General features: G+C 38.3%; 1 protein-coding gene across 1 annotated transcript in view; it reads right to left on the reverse strand.

Moving 5' to 3' along the window:
• Positions 1-22,062, reverse strand: part of ME2 (malic enzyme 2) — a 39,987-nt gene that overhangs the window by 15,898 nt on the left and 2,027 nt on the right. The window contains exons 2-11 of the mRNA XM_090285492.1: positions 17,680-17,799; positions 14,804-14,937; positions 12,465-12,614; positions 9,421-9,496; positions 8,141-8,302; positions 7,725-7,828; positions 5,151-5,260; positions 4,954-5,051; positions 4,552-4,665; positions 2,070-2,184 (exon numbers count right to left, since the gene is read on the reverse strand). Coding sequence (XP_090141618.1) covers positions 2,070-2,184; positions 4,552-4,665; positions 4,954-5,051; positions 5,151-5,260; positions 7,725-7,828; positions 8,141-8,302; positions 9,421-9,496; positions 12,465-12,614; positions 14,804-14,937; positions 17,680-17,787 — 1,171 coding nt within the window. The 5' untranslated portion in view covers positions 17,788-17,799. The remainder of the gene's footprint in view (positions 1-2,069; positions 2,185-4,551; positions 4,666-4,953; positions 5,052-5,150; positions 5,261-7,724; positions 7,829-8,140; positions 8,303-9,420; positions 9,497-12,464; positions 12,615-14,803; positions 14,938-17,679; positions 17,800-22,062) is intronic.

The raw sequence follows: 22,062 nt of genomic DNA on the forward strand, positions 1-22,062 counted from the left end.
TCTAACGAACAAAATAAACTAACGAGCAAAATAGAAGTAGAGACATGGAAACACAAAACAGACTGACGGTGGCCAGAGGGGACAGGGGAGGAGGGAATGGTGGGAGGAAGGGGAAAGGGTCTGTCCAAGAACATGTGTGAGTGACCCACGGCCATGGACAACTGTGTGGGGACTGACTGTGGGAGCAGGAGGTGGTCTGGGCGGAGGAGCACAAAGGGGTCAAAACTGGGACAACTGTCATAAAATAACAGTAAAAATAATAAAAATATGAAAAGAAAAACAATATATGCTAAGTTTTCACTTAAAATATTTACTGTCCCCCCCAGACATAGTAAATTGTGAGAGAAAAAGTATAAGACTATCTCCATTCCTATGTGTAATTAAGATAAAACTTGCTACCACATGAACCTTGAGGGTATTACACTCAGTAAAGTGAACCCATCACAAAAAGACAAATACCGTATAATTCCACTCATATAAGGTACCTAAAATAGTCAAATTCATAGGTAAGAAAGTAGAATGGTGGTTGGCAGGGGCTGGAGTAATGTGGCCGTTGTTTAATGAGGTACAGGGTTTCAGTTTTTCAAGATGAGAAGAGTTCTGGAGATCAGCTGCACAACAATGTGAATGCACTTAACACCACTGAACTGTACACTTAGAAATGGTTATGATGGCTGATTTTAAGTTATGTGTATTTTACCACAATTAAAAAAATTTTTAAAGAAGATAAAAACTTGCAATTCAAATGCTAAATTGTTTAAGTCTGTTGTACTTGTTAAAAAATATAGGAATTCAGAAGGACTGAAAGATCCTTTTGACTAAAGCAATCCACTTTGTTGATACAGTTCTACATAATGTCTTTACTAAGCATCTACAATGCCTCATTCTATTAGGCCATTAGGACATAAGATAAGCATAATGCAGGCAGCAGCGTATAGTTGAAAGAAAAACAACCAAGTAAGCAGAAAATCAGAAAACCTGTAAGGCGCTCACTATGCAGTGTTGAAGAAAGCACAGCATGAAGGGAGGATACTTAATTCAGGGAGGAATCTGGGGCTGACTAAGTGATGCCTCCACAAAGCTTTTATCCAGTTCATCCAATAAGAAGACTTACATTTAATAGTCAGGGTAATTAATAATTAATTTTAATTCTGTTCTATTTGTAATATAGGGAAATACTGATCTGGCTGGAGATCAGTTTTAGTGCTTACTGTTACTCCGAATCATCTGAAATAGTCACAAATCATGAGCAACTTGCTTAACAACACCTCCATGTCTGTTTTTCTTGTGTAAAAAAGGAATTTATACTCAGTGTTTCTCCATGTGCTGGTTCATAGACATATTCTTAGGAATTCATGAGTTCTAAAACAATTAAATTTTTTTCTTTTTGGTTCCTTGACCCGCCATGGATGGAGTCAACAGACAAGATTCTTAGACTAGATAATCTTTAAGATTTCATCTTGCTCTAAGAATTATGAGTTCTAATCAATAAAGAAACTAATAAAGACATACCTTTCCTGATCATAGAAACTTGCTGTTTGTGACTGTTTTGCTATTTAGCATTCCCTAGGGCTCCCACATGAAACAAATAAAACTAAAAGAAAAACAGTAGATTCAAGTCTTGCAGATACAGGGAAAAGACTGTTACATTTTCTGCTGAGAACTTAATGCCACGCTGGCAAAGCCTCATGTCAGCTATGCAACACCTGACTCAAGATGTACAAAAAGCTTTCAGCTTTGCTGCCAACGAAAATCTTTGACTCTGCATGGAATTTTATGGGTATGGTGTGTCAAATAAGCTTGTCTTTTTCGGTTTGGAGCCCAATAGTCATACCAATTCTAAAAGCAAAGCATGATCAATCCCACAGCTTCTAGCACTTAAAAATACAAGCAACATACATTAACTGAACTTTCTTTACACACTGTAATCAAAAAGCTACTACAGAAAACATCATATATGCTGAAAGCTAGGTAAAATCTATCATTTCATTTTTAATAACCCTGCATGTAAGTTATGACCGACAACATACAGTTAAGTAAGAGAATGATCTGTCAGCAACTTTACTTACCAATTATAGCAGAAGGTTTAAGTATATTTACTGCATCTTCAAAAGTATCAGGTATGCTCTCTGGGGCCGAGTGAGCAAACGGTTCCTGATGACTCTCTATTTTAGCTTTCCGCCCCTAAATTTTTACATAAAACACAGTGTTTTTGGGAAATGCTTAATGAGAATTAACTGAAAAGACATCATTATGAGTCACATACTGCTTCTACAATAAGAATGTATTTTCATTTACTTTTCTCTCCAACCCATATTTTTTAAGTCTATCTTCATAGTGTCCATAAATCCAAATATAAAGCATAAATCGAATCCCCTTACAACCAGATGCTTTGTTATCTCTCTAAAAACTCTGTGAAGCCCTCCTAAATTCAATATAACACAAAGTCCTACAATTCCTTTTCTGGGCATTTTGGAATTCATAATTTTTCATATTTTAGAAATTATTATGCTAATATATCAACTATTACAAATATTTCCCAATGGGTACTCCACAACTGAACGAAATTATGAACAAGTACACCAGCTGCAAAAGGTTAAGAATAAAAATACACTCTCTGGTTTTGTTAGCAGGTAAGTCCAGGTCAGTCAGATTGGTTACTAAATGAATTTCAGAAAAAAACTTTTGGATTTCAGAGCCTTTAGAATTTCGGAATTGCATGTGTGCTACCAAGAGTTCAGAAATGAGAGGAACACGGAATTCTGGTTCAAGATGGCTGAACGAAGAAACCTGCTTTCCTCCCCAAATCCCCAGTCAAAAACGATAAAAAACAAATCCTTAGTACAGAAGCGATACCAATGACAAACTAGAACAATGAAACATTTCTCAACATATTAAAATGTAAAAACTAAGCAGGCTGAGAAATCCATACCCTTATTTTGGCAAGAGAGAAGATGCCCCCTGCACAGGTGAATTTTTCCATCAGAGCTCCAGAATAACCCCAGATAAAAAGCAGCAGGGGCTGGGACAAGCTGCACACCACCACTGGTCGGCCGGGAAGTTAACAAGGGGCTGAAATACATCCTCACCAGATCGAGGTTCTCAGAATAACAGCTCCGTTATGTGTGTCTCCAGGAGGACCACACTCTCCAATATGGTGGTTCAACAGGAAAGTCTCAGAAAGGAGGGCAGAGACCAGAAGCCTAAAATCTACAGGCCAAGCTACTTACAGACGAAAAGGAAAACACATTTTGAACCTGTGAACAGGGGATTCTCACTAGCGCTAATACGGTGTTCACTCTAGACCTGACTGATTACAAATACATATGATAAAGCATCACAAAACATTGGTGAAAACCAACAACACAAAAAGAAATACCAAACTACTTGTATACCAGTAAAAATACACATCCTCCCAATGGCCTTCTAAAAGTATGTCTCCTAGTCCTTGCATCTTATATACCAACAAATTACAAATTCAGCGGCTACAGCTCACTTGAGAGGGAACTCAGTTGAAATGTTAAGAGCATGGGCTTCACGGGCTACTTGGGTATAAATCCTACCTCCATCACTTATTAGCTGATAACCTTGGAAAAGTCACCTGACCTTTTTCAACCTCAGTTTCCTCATTTATAAAATTCTATAAGGTTTTTGAGAAGTTTAATGAAATAATAAATGCAAAGCTCTAGCATAATCTCTAGTTAGTATATTTTAAAAACAACAATTATTTTAAATTACAATTGAAGCACTCAAGGTTTTTCATGCACACACTTTAATTTTTCATTTTCTCTTTTGTACTAATATTGGTACTAATTAGAAAGAAAAGATTTCAGAACTGGAATAAAGTATACTGAGATAAGCTTGCTCCAAAAATGTAAATGACAAGTAATTGCTCTATTATCATATGAGGCAGAAATACAACAGCACTGTATACGGTGATAGGTTCAATTATGAAACAGTTCACTTACATTTCAGGCATTTCTTAAGCTAATAAAATGACAATCAGTGCTAGGAAAGCAGGCGTGTCCAAAGGATACTAAATCAATCTGAGATAGAAGCTCTTTATTCTCCAGGAAGGTTTTAAGATTACGTGCCCTTTTCTGGGGAAAGGGTACATTGATTTCTATTAGATCACTAAGGGGAATATGATAGCCAAAGAGTTAATAAATTTTTGCGCAAATATCAGATGTCCTGGTAACAATTTAATTACAATCTTCTGAGTTCCCATTAAAAACCTAATATTAGAAGGGTCAAGTACAATATTATTTGCATGATTACTTGATCTCTTATGGGTCAGAGATCGAAGCAAGAAAGAAGAGGTTTGGTGCCAACATAGAGATTATGATTTGACTATGAAGCAAGAGTCTTTATAAGAGACGGAAGATTGAGACTGGAAGATTTCTGTTAGGAATGTACTGGAAGGTCCCCAACTAGTACAAATTGGATAGTCCACTGAGATACCTTTTTAAAAGTTGACAATGTTTTTAAAATCAAACTGAAAATATTGTTATAACAACATTCTTTTGCTTCTCCAAGTTTTAAATACCTTACCTTAAATAGTAAACCAAATTTGTCAACCATCCAGATTTTCTTTTGTGCCTCTTCTTCTGAGACACCATTTTCTACCATAGCCATAACTATAAGATTTGCAATTCCAAGAGCAGCCTGTCCAAAAGAACAAAAATTTAAAAACTAAAGACTAGAGTACATTGCAATGCTTGACTTATTTCACATATGTCTGAGGAATATTTGGTTTATTCTTCCCTTACAAATCACACAGAAGTTGATTCTTTGTGATATTCTCCAAACATTTTTAAATTACTTTATAGCAGAAATGTTGAATTATGAGATATCCCTACCTATCTCAACAAAATTATAAGCTCGTTATGCCACATTTTCCAATTCTAAAGAAGAGTGCTGGTTTTAAATTCAAAAAAGCTTATAAAAACTTACCTCTCCTGCACCAAGAAATAAGATTTTGTGTTCTGAGATTGATTTACCAATAACTTTTTGTGTTGCAAGAAGGCCCGCTAGAGCTACTGCAGCTGTCCCTAGAAGAAAAATAAACATTTTTAAAAATAAGAAATGGTCACATAAAAAAGGTTTAAAAAGTAGAAGTCAAAAATCCTCAAGTTCTCTTTTTGCTTTACCTTGAATATCATCATTGAAGGTACAGTATTTTTCTCGATATTTTCTCAAGAACCTGAATGCATTATGATTTCCAAAGTCTTCAAACTGAATAAGTGTGTTCCGCCCATATCTAAAAAACAGCAAAACCCATAATGGCTGTGTTGAAAAACTGCTGCTGAAAAGCTTTCCTGTCTAATACTCCTTATGATAGTATTAAAAATATACATATTGCTAGTTCATGTAAGGCCATTTGACAATTTTCAGAGTCTCTGAAAGACTAAACTCAAAATGCAGAACTCTATTTCTCATTCCAAAAACTTTAGGGGGTGCTTAAAATAAATTTAGTACCATGGTGGGTCTTTGGAATATCAACCTGCATAAACTATTTCCATGTGCCTAGGAAAGTACTCAGCACATACAAGCACTAAATAATTTCCTAAAGAAATTTCTGTCTCTGAGTCTCAAAAAAGTACATATTGGCTATGTATATTCTCATTACATTAGCAGTTAAACAGCAACACAAGAGGAATATAAATAAAAGATTACAAAACAATTGCCATATGAGTTCATAGGCATTCAGAAATAGACGTCAATCATCTTGATGGGATGGGATAATAAGGAAGGTTTCAAAAGGAGGCAGGACTTTATTTAGGCCCTTAAAGAAGAACAAAGACAAGAGGTAGGAAGAAAAGCAAGGTGTATTTAGGTGACCCTAAACTTTCAATAACCTGGATATATATTTTAGGGTTTATATAAAAAGATAAAGAGAAATGGGTTAAGGTAAGTTGGGGTCAGATAAGGGAGAATCTTGAATGTCAATTTAGGTAATGGGGACTTTATTCTGTGCCTGATGTAGAATACTGAAGGCTTCAAAGAAGTAACAAATTCATGTGGGACTCCCTTCAGGAGCAATCAACCTGCCACTGATGCATAGCACATATTAGTGTGGGGAGAGATGAGACAGACAGAAGCAGCAGCTAGGAGGCTCCTATGGCATAAGGACAAAAGGATCTGAAGTAGAAGCTATAGGAAGTAAAAGAGACAATTATGAGACCTTAGAACAAACAAACAGAACTTGATGATGAGGACCAACTGGGAAGTAAGGAAAAAGTTTGTTAAAACACCAAGACAACCTGGATCATTAAGGAGATACCATTTGAGTGTCTAAGGTAGTAAAGTGGGACCCTGGCTGGTGTCGCTCAGAGAGATTGAGCACTGGCCTGAGAACCGAAAGGTCACCAGTTCAATTCCCAGTCAGGACACTGCCTGGGTTGTGGGCCAGGTTTCCAGTTGGGGGAGTGAGAGGGGCAACTGATCAATGTATCTCTTGCACATCAATGTTTCTTTCCCTCTCTTCCCCTGTCTTTAAAAATAAATAAATAAATAAAATCTTTAAAAAGGGGGGGTGGTGGAAATTTCCAGGATGATGAAAAGTTTCGTTTTAGATATGTCAACTTTGAAAAGAAATTAATTTTTAATATCTCCTATGTATCATTAATTGAAAAGGTAGGGCAGGGCTAGGTCATAAAGTAAAGAATTTGGACTTTGCCCTATGGCAACAGAAAACCAATTAGAGATCTCAAGCAAAAGAAGACATAATGAAGTTCATACAGATTTAAAAAAAGTTAATCTGGTGGTAACATGGAGATGAACTAGAGAGGAAAGACACTGGAGAAAGGTTTAGAAAAGTCCAGAAGAGAGATGAGAATCTGCAGAAAGGCTGTGGTAATGGAAACGAGGAGATCTACCTCTGAGGCACTTAAGGGCTTCTACCCATTGGATCTGAGAACTGGAGAAGGAAGAAGAGTCAAAAGTTACACCAAGACCAAAGGTCTGGCGATAGGTGAATGTCACTGCCATTAATGGCGGCTGAATACACAGAAGATAAGCAGTTTGGAAAGGAAGGGAATTGTTCTGGACAAGAATATGAAAGAGCTAGGATGTCTGGATGGAGAATTCCAGACGTTAGAAAGGCAGGCATCAGAGTGAGTGAGAGCACACAGATGGGTTTCATGCGGGCAGGAGTCACGTGCACGAAGGTCATAGCTTACGTGACTCAAAGAGAAGGGAACCATGTACTCGCTCACATTTAATAAAGTGAGCAAGAACCAGTGAGGATGACAAGAGAAAGGAAAAGGTGGGTGAAAGGACCAAGTTAGGAAACCCTTAGCAGTTCACAGAGAAGAGAGTTTCAAGGATGCAAGAGTGGAAAACCTGGTCAGATGCTGCAGGCAGGCGGAGAGAGGGGAGGACCAAGTGGTCAGCGAGTTTAAAACGTGGAAGCGGCACGGGAGTTTCACTGGAACGGTGGACGTGAGCCTGATGCCAAGGGCTGAGAGACCTGGGCAACGAGGTCCCAAGGGAAGCAGTGAGGGCAGACAGCCCCCAGGTGTCGGGCAGCTCTGGACAGCAGGGCAGAGCATGTAGCATGTCACCATGTATTCGCACACGCATCAGCAGGAAAGGACCAAAACTGCCCAAAATTTCACCTCCCACCTATCTTCATAAGACGTAAAGGAATAAAACAAAACTGTGGTTTCGTTGTTGTTTTTCAAATTAGATGCTTTTATATACTCAAACTTAAAAAAAAATACCTGTCAGTAATGGCTTTCATAAACTCATCAATCAGATCATCATAACGTTGTGATCGATCTCTTTTCTGATATAAGCCCATGTAAAATGGATCTTTTAACAGTGCCTATAAAATAGAACAAATGTAGAAATAAAATTATTTTGTTTCATAATCACTTTAAATATAGAATTTAAAACAAAAATTGCAAAATAAAAAATTACCAATATAGTTTTTTAAACCTTATTGCCCTTCTTCAAGAAACTTTTAATAGGTTTAATTTACTATTATTTATATAAATATTAAAAGAGGAGTTAGAGACAAAGACCAGCATCGAATCACAAGAATTTCCCTTCTTTTATTATGTTCAAAAGAGGATGTAATAAAAAAATTTTTTTTAATATGGGAGGAGGATCAGAGTGGGGAAACAGTTTTACTCACTGGATTATCAGTTCCTACGTCGATACAGACAGGCAGGCACCTATCAGGCCGTATTCCTGCACACGCGGTGTACAAACAAAGTTTTCCTACTGGAATTCCCATTCCGAAGACACCCAGATCTCCAAGACCCAGAATCCTCTCTCCATCAGTCACCACAACAGCCTTAATTACAAAAATAAATAAAAAGTAAAAATGATTAAAGTTGTCAAAAAATGGGACGCTAAAGAAGTGTTTAAAACTTTTTTCTTGATATTTTTACTTTCACTTTTAAAAATAAAATTACTTCTTGACTAACTTCCAAAGTAAACAAACCAAGCACACTTAAAATTCTAGGATTTCTAGAATGTAGATGTCAAAAAGAGAATTAACTAGATTTGATTTCCTGTCTTTGGTTTAGGAACAGAATGCTTCTGACTGGAGAATCAATTTAAACATCTTCACAGATTAAACAGGGGAGCGGAGATCAAACTGCTGATACAGAGATTAACCATAAGAGAAAAATAAGAGTTTAAACATAAACATGCTACTCCAAAATAATAACCTAGGCCAAACAAGAAAAACCTTAGCAATAATGAAAGAGAAAAAGATCTAGAACAAAAAATACACCTACCTACAAGGTGTTAAGATAATACTGTGAGTTAAATTATCTGACCAACTTTTTTCTAGATTATTACAACTAATGATTATTCATCGGATTATTTTAGTGAGGAAGATGTAATAAAGGCAAGTAGGATTACTGCATGTAGTAAACTTTAAAGCCTAACCAAAAATCTCAAGTCATCAGATTTTATTTCATGAAACACTGCCAGATTGACCTATATTTGCTAAATTTGAAACTCTAAGGGTTTTATATTTGCTTAAAGATCTAAATCTATCTTAGATTTAGAAGAAAAAAAGGCATGATGAATCCTCTCCATTGCTCACCAAAGTTTTATGTCATTTTAATAATATAGTATTATTAATTGTTTAATATTAATTAAAATAGAAAATATTAATACTAATTAAAGTGGAAAAGAAATAGAGAGAAGGCAGGAGATACCAGTGGTAATGACAGGGAGCAAGCTCACCTTGTATACCAGCTCCAATTTCTTTCCCAAAGTCAAACTCTGTACCAGTATCCCATTTTGTAGTTATTACTATCACGACCTAGAGCACTAAATCTGCATGTATGTAAATGCAAAATACATCAGAACAACAATGAAAAACTGTTCTTGGAAATTTAGAGGTAACTTACAAGGAAAGAAATAACATTGTGAAAAGGAAGGTTGTACTATTAGTACCTTAACATGATTTTCTGGCCAGTTATCCACAATTGATCTAACATGACCTCTGTCTGAGATTGAAATAAATAATCCCCTGCAACAGAACAAAAACACCTTTGCATTTCACAGGAGTTTTATTTTTTTGTTTTTTCTAAGTCTTCGTTCATAATTGGAATATTTAGATATTTTAATAAAACATCAAGACACAGTATAATTTCCAGGCAGATTTAGCAAAGTCACACTGGTTTATTTTCAAACATTTTCAACTACTTTAAACAGTAACCGCATTTGCTCACACAGCAGTTGCAATAAAGATTATTATTAAATGATGTGATAACTTTACACAAGAAAAATGTATCCATGTCATTTTCAAATAAACCCAATATACCCCAAATAAAAAGCAACATAAAGATTAACCACCAATGTAGGACAGAATAATAAGGCTAAATAACCTACTGCTAAAATCACTGAAATTGGAAAGAACAGGAAAGAAAACTACAGTAGTTTCACATAAAAGATGTCATCCTTGAAGCAAGAGGAAAAAGGGAAGAGTTACAGTATTCCCTCACTTATCATGGGTATTATGTTCTAGACCCTCCCTAGACACCCCCGCGATAGGTGAAAATCCGCGAAGTAGGAACCTTACATTTTAGTATTTATATATACTTTAAGGCTTTATAAACCCTTCCCACACACTTATAAACCATTCCCAGTCCCTTATTAACCTTTCCCACTCCCTTATTAACCTTTTCCACACGTTTATAAACACTACTTATGTTCTTAAACATATTCTACACTCTTAAACCTACGTAACTTTAACAACATATGTATACAGTACTGCAAAATCCCCCGATATAGCGAAAAATTGGGATAAATAATTAAATATAATATTTTTAAAATCCCGCCATACTGTGAGGCTGTGATAAGTGAACCGTGATATAGAGAGGGACTATTATATTTTAAATACACAATATACTGTTATAAAACTGAGACAATCCAGATTCCAAAAAAGGAAGAGAGGAAGGAAGGAAGGAAGGAGGCAAAAACAAAACACAGGTTCTAAAAAACAGGCCAGGCAGGGATAATGGCCAACAAATGAGGGCCAACAGGTAGGTCCCCAGGGGCCTTCAAACTGATCCTTACATCTAACTTTCTCATCAGTATCTTAACTTTGGCATTACTACCCTAGTTTAATTAATTTAAACAGTTTCTCAACCACAGCTGCATAACAGAATCATCAGATGAGCTTTTTGAAAACGCTGGGGTCCCACCCCCATAGATCCTGATTTAACTGGCTGGAGTTTTAGATCAGATTTACTGACCATCTGCTATGTAAAAAACAAACAAAAAAAACCACTGCAGCAGTACACCACATACTGATACACAGTGTCTGCCCTAACCCAAAAGCCCTGTTCCTTAAGTTTCCTGTCAGTTCTCCACTCCGGGTGCACAGCAGAATCACACCAGGAGCGTTTAAGAAACACCAGCACGTGGGCCCAACTCTAGACTAACTGAGTCAGGGTCTCTGCAAGTGACCCTTTCCCTCTGGCCTTTAATCTGGATTGAGAACCACTGGTCTACATGAAAAAGAAGCTATAAAAGAGCTGGACAGCTGGACAATGTCACAGAAATGTTTTGGACACATTCACTGATGGGACAGCACACGGGACAGAACAGATGGTGTTCTCAGCCTTCGAGGGGTCCCTGCACCACCGCCGCCGGTGGTGTTCCTGAAATCCAGGCCTCAGGCTTTTTCTTTTTCCTCCAAATCTTGGGAATGGAAAGGAGAAAAGTCGGCAGGAGTCAACATTTTAAGTGAGTCCCACAGCACTGCATGTTTGAAGCCACTAGACTGGATGAGGGGAGACTGAAGGCAAATGCTATCACACACGGCTTGAATTTCTACGTTTGTGTCAATATGCAGGTAGGGCATGGGAAAGACACAAGGATTAAGAAAAATAATAGGTGAGAGGAACAACACAAGAAAACTCAAATTAAGTAAAAATAGCATTTATATAATGCTTGTAAGTTTAAACAACTGTCAGTCACATCAGTTTCTTCACCTGGCCTTCTTGGTAGCTCTTTGACAGGTACTGGTGTCACTACTTTATGATGAGAAAACAGACTCAGAGGGATAAGGTAACTTATTCAAAGACTGGCATCAATGCCCATTCCAGGCTCTTTCCTCTTAAAATATCTGAAGGTGCCAGAACTATGTGAAATTAACATTTATAAAAGTTTATAAAAATCATAAACAACAGAAATAAAAGCTGATAATAAGTGAGAATCAATGCCTTTCTAAATTCTTCAATTGATTTGAGAGAGAGAGGAAGGCAGGGGGAGGGAGAGAAAGACATTAATTTGTTGTTCCACCAGTTTATGCATCATTGGTTGCTTCTTATATGTGCCCTGACCAGAGATCAAACCTGCAACCTTGGCGTGTCGGGGCTGCCCGGCCAGGGCTAGAATCAATCTCTTAATTTGTCCAGATTGTCAAAAACATTAATGATAGTTCTGGAGAACCTGCCACCAGTTTTGTTTTGTTTTTTTAAAAAGAGAGTACCTTTACTTTGGTACAAAAATGCAAATTTCCTCTAACAATCATCATTTAAAGATGGTTAAGAAAGAATGGTGCTTGCTATGACTGGTGTGACTCAGTTGGTTGGGAGTCCTTTGGCAGAGTGAAAGGTCACTGGTTCGATCCCTGGTCAGGGCACATGCCTTCGGTTGCAGGTTCAGTCCCAGGTTGGGGCATGTGCAAGAGGTAACTAACCAATGTTTCTCTCCTACATCGATGTTTCTCTCCCTCTCTTTCTCCCTCCCTTCCCCTCTCTCTAAAAATAAAGAGAGAAAGAATGATGCTATCTCTACAAAAATAAAAGATATAAATGTGTTGAGTTTTTATTAATCCCTTTTTGTTCAAATTAAACTTTTGTGGGGTGGGAAATGTGGTTGAGATAAGACTGCAATAAATAAAATAGAAATGTAATCGGTGTCATGGAGTGATATTTCTCCTGCATAATAACTGTTTTCAAATATATTTTTAAAAAAATAAGCCTTACTTAGGTCTTCTAAAGATATGTCCATATTGGGAGCAGGCAAGACCAACTGTTGGTGTGTATACAATTGGCAACAGATTTTCAATATCATCTTGCAGTATTCTATAAAACAATTTCTCATTTCTTTCTTGGATTCCCATTATATAGATGTATCTGAAATTAAGCACAGTAAATAATGTCTACATCAGCCAGTATTACAGTTTTGTCCTTTGAAAGTTAAATGTCACCATCTAAAATTAAGAACCACTGCCTCCTGGAAAGCAAAACCTTAACTTATAATTATTTAACACCCACGAGTAAAAATTGGAAGATGATAATGATGATGATTAAGAGAATAACCACAGAAACCACAGCTAATTTTTGCTGAGCCCTTACCGTGAGACTCTGTGCCAGGCACTGGAAATGCAAGAATTACCAGGAGCACCCCAACCTCAAGAAACTAACCTTCAAGGTGACTGCCAGGTAAATAAGGAAGCAAAATGAAGTGGCATTCACTCAGACATTTACTAAACACTAACTATGTGTCAGGCACTATTCTAAACTCCAGGCACATAAGAAGTGACCCCTGTCCTCATGGAATTTAAACATTATAAGGTCTATGTAGAGCACAGGGAGCACAAAGGAGACAATGCAGATTTATAAATATATAAATAACAGCTTTTAAAGCTTAAAGTTTAGAAAACAGGGAAATGTTGGCATGAAAAACCAGTGATCATCTTGAATTAAATACGTCTATAACTGACTCATCATTTTTTTCTCCAAACATGGTTCTCCTGCTATCATCTGAACAATGGCAATTGCAAAGTCCATTTTGGTTTCTTCCTCCCCAACCCTTCCCTACCTCAATCTAGCAAATCGAGTCCTACAGAGTCTCCCTGCTAAATATCCTTCAAATATATCTACTTCCTGCCTCCACCCCCAGCCAGTCCACGTCACCATCATTTCTCACCTAGGCTGCCACAAGAACTTGCTAACTAGTCTTTATACACACAATCCATTCTTCTGCTCCAATCTATTAAATTATTCTCTTAAAAACATAACTGTAACATAATTCTATTTCTGTTCTCCTTGAATGGCTTCCGAACACCAGTTAAATAGGCTTAAGCTCCTAAAATAGTTATCAAGACCTCTACTTTTCACCCTTATCTTCATAATGAATTCACTTCCTTCCCTCAGTGCATGACAACTCTTGCCCTGGAGTTGCCTGGAACACCCTATACTCAGGCCAGTCCTATATTCGTGGTCTCCAAAAGCAGCGCAGAGTAGAACGCTCCATGTCTGTGTCTGCCCCATCACTGGGTTCAGCCGCATTATGTGCTGACCGCTCAGGCAGGAATGTTGATTTTTACCTCTCCACTCCTCGGGGCTGCAGAGTGCTTGCTGCTACCTGATTCCTCCCGTCTCCCGAGACCCACAGTGAGCCCTGGGCTGCACCCGAGGCAGCTATCTCTGCTCTTCACCCTAGTCCCCACCCCCACCCCCACCCCACTGGCTCTGATGGCCCACCTTCAGGTGTAAGTTACATTGGGCAGATCTCTCAGATGTGTCTGTGTGTTGAGCAGGAAATCCTCTGTTGAATTATAGTTGTTCAATTTGTAACTTCAAGGGGAGAGACCAAGGGATCTTCTCACATGGCCATGCTTCTGACCTCACTCCCAACAGACATTTTAAATCCTGTATTTAAACCAATCCCTCTACCCAGAAGACCTTGCCCCTCTTTCTCATTTTGCTGGATACCTGTAATATATTATTTAAAATTTGGCTAGGCATCATCACTTCCTCCAGGAAGCTTTAACTAATTCTCCAAGTTGGATTCTTTGAGCTTTTAGAATATACTCTGCATGTACCTTTTTCTCATTGTCCTGCACGCTGTAGTACAGAGTACAATGACAGACTAGTACATTCTAGTTTGCCTGGGCCAGGTCAGCTACTCCTCTTTTTAACTTCCCAAAGTGGCCTGGACTGAATGATAGAGTATACGGTCACCCTATTTATTATCCACTTCATATCCCCAGCAGCTAGTATAGAGGCACACACAAAGTAAGTGATCAATAAAAGCTGAATAGAATGGATGATAGTTTTTGCTTCTAACATTCCACTCAAACCTGAAATGCTCTGTGATTTTAAGCATAAAGACCCGATTTCTGCTAAATTTTACAACAGGGAAAACAGGTGGAGTACTCACGGCAGTAAAGAAAACATAATTATAAGAATAACAGTTAACTGACTATCGCACAAGCTTTGTTAGGAGACAGTAAGTTTCTCATGTCATAATAACTGCAATACTCCCAATTTTTCTCATCAGAACATCAATAAAAATTAAACATCTAATTCATTCTTACTTTTCCAAAGGGCAATTTAATCTTTTCACATTTCTGTGGAATCGTAAGGCTTGAATGTCTTGTGTCTCTATTTTGGGAGGGAGAAGTCCTTGAAGACCAAGCATTTGTCGTTCTTGTAATGTAAACGCCATGCCCTGAAAGGAGGAATAAAAAGATTAAAAATTATTACTTATTAGGGTAGCAGTAGTGATATCCCAAAGGATGTAAGTTAAACATAATTTTTTTTTAAAAACCAGGGCGATATCATTTTCGCCCTGTCAAAAATTTATACGATTGATCCTACCTAGTATTAGAGAAGGTGAGGTAAAAGAGTTACTTTCACATACCATTTCTGGAAATGTAAACTGATTTAGGCTTTTGGGAAGACAATTTTAAAGTAATTTTAACTTTTTAAATGCACATAATCTATCATAAAGCAATTCAATTTCTAGAAAGCCATCCTAGATAAATTATTCATATATAAAGAGGCACATACAAAGAAATTTGTTCTAGCACTCTTTCTAGTTCTCTTGGCTATTACACACTAAAACTCCATCAATTATGGAACAGTTAAGGAACCTATAATATTTCTATACCATGAAATACCATCATATCTAAACATGTATCTCTGTGTGTCATAGAAAGATCTCCCAGACACGCAGTTAACAGAAGAAGGTAGGACACCACCCTGGCCCCTCTTAGAGCTCTGAACCTGCTGTGGAAGGAACTGGCTGTGACCACCACCCCTGGAGAGTGAGGTCTGTGGCTAAAGAAAAGGTGTTCTGGTTCTGACAGGAGGATGATCTAGTGCTTCCCTACAGATATAACAATAGGTATACCCTCAGTAGACAGTGATTACAGACATACATTTAAAAAGATTAAGAATTCTGTACTGCCTTTACTATTTTATTAATCACAGCAACATACTTTTAAAACAGTATGTATAAACATTTTAAAAATTATTAAGTTAATCTACAATGTTTGAAGCATGAAACTTGACTTCTTTACATGATAGGTCCCCAAGGAGTACATGACCCTGAAATTGGGAATCACTGGTCTATGTTCCTCCTTAAACGTACAAGCACAACAAAAATAACTCTTCCTGATGCATAAGGGATTTCCAAAAGTGGTCCTTCAATGAGGTAACCATGCAGATGCTATTCAACCTTAGGGATTTCAGAAGTCCAGAGCGTTAGATTTTTTTTTCAAGATTTAATTTATTCATTTTTAGAGAGAGAGAAAAGGAGGGAGAGAGGGAGAGAAACATCAGTGTGTGATTGCCTCTTGCACATCCCCAAATGGTGACCTGGCCCACAACCCAGGCATGTGCCCTGACTGGGAATTGTACTGGCAACCCTTTGGTTCACAGGCCAATGCTCAATCCACTGAGCCAACCAGCCAGGGCCAGAGCATGAAGTTTTTATTTAATAAAAGTACTGTAATGCATTTACTCTCCTCCTCCTTAAAATTCATTTCCCACAATGTACTTTATAAATTTCTTATAACCCCCACAAAGCAGGTTTTATATAGTTTCTATAATAAAATAAAGCCAACATATTTATCAAAGGTTTACTATACCCATGGCATTATAAAAAATACAAAGAAATTTTGAATGGTCCCTGCCCAAAAAGAAATATCAAGTCATGGAAATGTAAATATTATCAATTATTTCAATGGCAGCTTGAGACATGAAAAGAAGCATGAAGCAACATATAGATTACTTGCCATAGGAAGAGGAATATAAAAACTGCTACAGGGTTTCAGAGAAGGGACCAATTATTCCAGTCTATGGTGGTGTGAAAGGCTCTACAGAACTGGATTTTGAATGAGCTGCAACTTGAAAAGCAGGTAAGATTTATGGAGATGAGGCAGAAATAAGAGAGAGGCAGAATAACCCCTCATTAAGCTTCATTTACTTCACTAACTGCTTGCTGAATTCTCATTCTGACCAGGTACCAAAAATGCAAAGATAGGGTACTCTGTGTGACCCTTAGTCAAATTCCTCTTTGTGGGCCTGAAACCCCTCAAAACATATCATACTATCCAATTACTGTATTTATCGCCCCATCCCATAATGGGATAAACAAATGGGATTGGCAGATTTTTTACTGTTGCTTTAAAATAAACTCTACCTTAATCTGAATGCACCACTCTCAAAGGTGAATTTCATATACTGCCATAAACCTGTGTATCCTCTTGCAAGCTTCCTGTAAGAAATCTCTTTCCAGAATTGTGTTTACTTACTATTTAGTCTACTTACTTACTATTATTGCTCCTAAAAAACAGAGGGACTTCCCACTGAACCCAGCATGGATAAGGAACAAAGGCACAACTAGATCTCTCTGTTGCCCATCACTTCTGCCCCAAGGCTGTAAAAAGGGTCAGAGGTTTCCCTCCTTTGAAGCAGTAGTGTGATTCATGGGCACAATCAACTGCGTGTATTGGTTTGTGTCCAAAAAGCTGCACGAAGGTGGGGTGGACATTAGATTAAATTTCATTTTACAATTTTGACCCCATCTTCCAAGGGCCCAACAGACTGGCGCAGGGTGAGTACCTAATCTGAGCTGGGTGAATCTCAATATCCCACACCTGGCCAGAAGTCCGGGCCAGAATACTCTCCTGTAGGTTTTTCTGAGCTAGAACTAGGAACTATAATCAGTCCTTTCCTGGTGGTAGAAGCTGTGAGGGGTGAAATTTGAGAGGTATAAAGCAGCCATGATTCTTGGCGTTTGGAGAAAAGTGAAAAGTCCATGCAGAAAAAGCAAATACCACTGAATAGTTTTAGTATAAAGCTACAAAATAGAAAAGTTTCGCTCTATCAGTCTAAAATACATCAAATCAAACCATTACCAGGACAAGAGAAAAGGCATAGGTACGTTAGTAGTCATGTCACTAACCTTGTTTGTTCTTGGGTTCAACATAAGCGGCTTGCCTTTCTCTTTCGTGTGTACGTGGCGGCACGCCAGCAGGCGCGGAGAGGCGACTATTCTTAACCGGGACAACATCTTTTCTTTCACCTGGGAAAAAGAAAGCAAATAAACCACTGCTGAGAGACATAATATAAAACTGCATGTACATCAGGGGTCGGTTTTCCGAAGCAGATTTAGAAAACTTAACTTTACGCATGTGAAAAATCTTTTCCAAAACACCTTTATGTTTCTATAGACTGTAATGGTTGCTAAAGGGTAACAATAAAGTAAAGGGAAAGACTTACTTTTCCTGACCACACTCTGAGTCCTTGGATAATCATCATTGCTGCTCTTAGATATCAACTACGGTGTGCTGAATAAACACTTGCCCTTTTTCTAATCCACACATGTGTGACAAAGTATGTATGAGGGAAAGGAATTGAGAGGTTAAGAAACATGATAACATCTAGTAAAGAGTGAAGTGAGCTCCACACATATGACTGTTGGACTTTAGCTTGAAGGTGGCAAAGGGAATAATAGAAAAACCTGGAAAATACACATTCAGAGAAAGAGAAGTTATCCAGATTCTTACCTAGACTTAGAATTTTAACATACTATAGTTACTGTTAAAATTTAATGTATTTGCTCTGGCTGGTGTGGCTCACTGGATTGAGAGTCGGCCTGCGAACTGAAAGGTTGCAGGTTCAATTCCCAGTCAGGGCACATGCCTGGGTTGTGGGCCAGGTCCCCAGCTGGTGGCATGCGAGAGGCAACCATGTTATCCTTCACACATTGATGTTCCTTTCCCTCTTTTTCTCCCTCCTTTCCCCTCTCTCTAAAAAATAAAATAAAATCTTATAATAAAAACATAATAAATTTAATGCACTAAAATGTCTCTGTTTTTAGAAAATCTGTTATTTAATATTTAAAAAATCATTCCAATTTGGTTGAAAACATACTTTTGTTTTTTGACATCCATCCCAAACATGGGAATTTTTCAAAATGGAAAACTGTACATAATACATTAAACCTTAAATATTCACTGATGGGAATATAATAGATTCTTCGGCATATCAATTTTGCCATCAAAAAATCAATTTGCAATTTCTATTTATTACTTTAATAATTGCAATTATCATGCAACATTTTTTAAAAGATTTGATATATTTTTAGAGAGGGGGTGAGGGAGGGAGAAAAAGAGGGAGAGAAACATCAGTCTGTTTTAGTTGCCTCTCACAAGCCTTCACTGGGGGCCTGGCCCACAACCCAGGCATGCGCCCTGACTGGGAATCGAACCGGCAAACCTTTGGTTTGCAGCCCAGCGCCCAATCAATTGAGCCACACCAACCACGGTGCAATCAGGTTTTTAATGGAATTTCTATTTGCTGAGAAATCTGTGATCTGTACATGGGGGTGCAGCAAGCAAAATCATTTACACATTGAGATTTTTTTTAAGTTAATTTTAGGTGAAATTCATATAACATAAAGATAACCATTTTGAACTGAACAATTCAGAGGGATCTAGAAAATTATAAGATTGTGCAACTATAACAGAGTAGGTCAGAGAAAAGGTCCCTGGGAAACAGGGGAACCCACCTCCCCCACCCCCCCCGAATCCTGCACAAAGGCAGGGAGGCGGGAAGGGTGCTGATGGAACAGAAGGCACAGTACACTTCAGGCACATTGCTTGGTACAGAGAAGTCCTTCTCTTGCTTTGGAGCTTGGTGCAAGCTCTCTTTCTGGGCTTTTGGCATTTGGATGTTCTGGGCCTCTGGCCCTGCTCCCTGCACAGATGGGTGCACTCGTGGGACCAGGTAGATGCCGAGTCCACCAGGGACTTAGACCCCGCATGGATGGAAGCCCACTCCTGGAGGCAGGGTCCCACGCTGGGACATGTGCCTCCTGGGCTCCAGCCCCTGGGACACTGTGCACAGCACACAGTTCCTGGCCTGCTACAGGGAGACTGGGAGCAGCACACAGCAGATCCTGAAAGAGAGCTGCTGCAAGAAGATGGCGACTCTGAAACCCACGAGTGCACATGCCAGAGAGGATGGAGATCTGTTAGCGTGACTAGCTTAAGGACAGATAAGGAAGTGGGGAACTGGGGAACTTCTGGGCTTGGTTTTGGCTTGCAGTCTTTTGGGAAGCAAGAGAAGTTCTGGGTCTCATGGGAGAGAAGGGCTCTCAGCCTGGCCCCCCTCTCCAAGGTTGGAACCCTATTAATAAAAACCTGTTTCCTTCAACACAAATCATTGTATAACTAAGCAAACCAGGGCCCATCCATGTGTCACCTTGATACGTGACCCAACAGTTAGTGGATACAGAAACATCTTATCAATTGGTTGCTTTGCATAAGCGCCATGACCAGGATCGAACGCACAATCTAGGCATGTGCCCTGACCGGGAATCGAACGTGCAACCTTTTGGTGTATGGGATGATGCTCCAACCAATTCGCCTGGCTAGGGCAGGATCAACTATAATTTTAATAGAGTCTTTAAAACAAGCAAGCATAACCAAAAACAAGTAACTTAAGGTAAAACCCAATCCCTGCCAAAATCAGAACCAAGGCCTGAGACACAGACAGGTAGGCTTAAGGCCAGATGGAGGCAATAAGATAAAATGGGGGGTAGGATCACATCTAACTCCTTATGTTATACAGATATGATAGAAGAAGAAGTGTAAAAATAGCCCTGGCTGATGTGGCTCAGTAGATTGAACACTGGCCTGTAAACCAAAAGGTCATCGGTTCGATTCCCAGTCAGGACACATGCCTGGGATGCAGGCCAGGTCCCCAGTTGGGGGTGTGTGAGAGGCAACTGATCTATGTTTCTCTCCCTCTTTCCTCTCTCCTTTCCCCTCTAAAAATAAATAAATAAAATATTTTTAAAAATAAATGAAGTAAACACAGGAAACAAAAGAAGGTAGGATTTCTAATTTTGAATAAATACGTGAAATCAAGCTGCTTACTTGAGAGTTTCTTGTATGTTGAGATATACCTGTAGTTTCTCCCCCTGATGCGTCATTCCTAGTGCCTTGCCCTGGGAAGCAACAGAACTGATTGGGTGCTGTTTTTACAAATTGGACTGGGACTGAAATTGCTAGGCCATTGCCTGCTGGAGACTACTCTCCATGGCCCCCTAACTGAGGGGAGAAAGGAAGTCAATGCACCTAAGAGCAAGATTAGAGAGAGGCCATGAACTGTTACATGAGCACAGACTTTGCAGCCAGATCGACCTGAATTTGAATCTGGACTCAGGTACTGACACCAGTTTGCAATCAGCTGTGCTACCCAGGCATTCCCAAATGCTCTCTGAATTGGTGTTAGTCTGGAACACGTTTTTTCACTCATGTGTGACCAAATGAGAAAAACTAGGACAATGTAATATAGTTTTCATAACACTAAATTTGTCTTTGTTTTCATGTTGTAATTATGATGTTCCTGCCTTTTTGGGGGTGAAAATGCCCTTTCTTTTATGAAAGAATGGGGACAGTAAACTGTTAGTTGTGTTAAAAAAGGTTCTTAACCTTTACAGAATTAAAAGTGATCTTATGTCTGGTCCCAATTGCTGCCTACACACAGACCTTTTATTTTACTTGCCCATTAAGTCCAAAAGTCTGGGAGCTACTGACTTAGAAATCTTGCTTTTCTCATCAATAAAACAGGAGCTGGGAAGCTCTTTAACAGAGTTTGTGTGTAGTGCTGATGATATATATAAAGCATCAAGCCTTTACAGCTTTATCGTCATCATAAAAAGCTTGACTACTTGACTTGCAGATTTATTCAATAAAATCCATATCCAGGCAGTCTAGCACAAACATCAATAGCAAGCTCTAGATTCAGACTGCTGGATTTGAAGCCTGGCTTTGCCACTGTTCGCTCTGTGAGCTTGAGTAAATCAGTCAGTTACAATATCATCACTCAATTGGCGAATGATAAACAACAGGACCTATTAAATACGGCTTTTTAAAGATTTAAATTAAGATAATCCATGTAAGATACTTATCACAGTGCCCTCTAAGTGCTCTATAAATGTTCTCTAAGCATTACTGTTATTAGTAATACACTAAGGTGGTCAGAAGTGCATTCAAATGCCTGTTAGTTTCTGCACCAACATGTTTTAATGTAAAATCCTTATTAAGAGTCTATGAGGATAATCAGGGATAACATTTTCTCAAACTATTTCAAATTAAATCTAAGAATGAGAATTTGGACGATATACAGATCCAAGCAACATTGAAAGAATCCTAAACAATATCTACAGAATATTTTTATTACTATTGAAATTGGTACATATTGATCAAAGAAGGTATAATATAGTCATATAATCAAAATAGTGACTTTCAAATAAAAGTTAGCTTTTAATAAAAGT

This window comes from Furipterus horrens, unplaced genomic scaffold (assembly GCF_987537825.1).
Source record: "Furipterus horrens unplaced genomic scaffold, mFurHor1.1.pri manual_scaffold_8, whole genome shotgun sequence".
NCBI classification, from domain to species: domain Eukaryota; kingdom Metazoa; phylum Chordata; class Mammalia; order Chiroptera; family Furipteridae; genus Furipterus; species Furipterus horrens.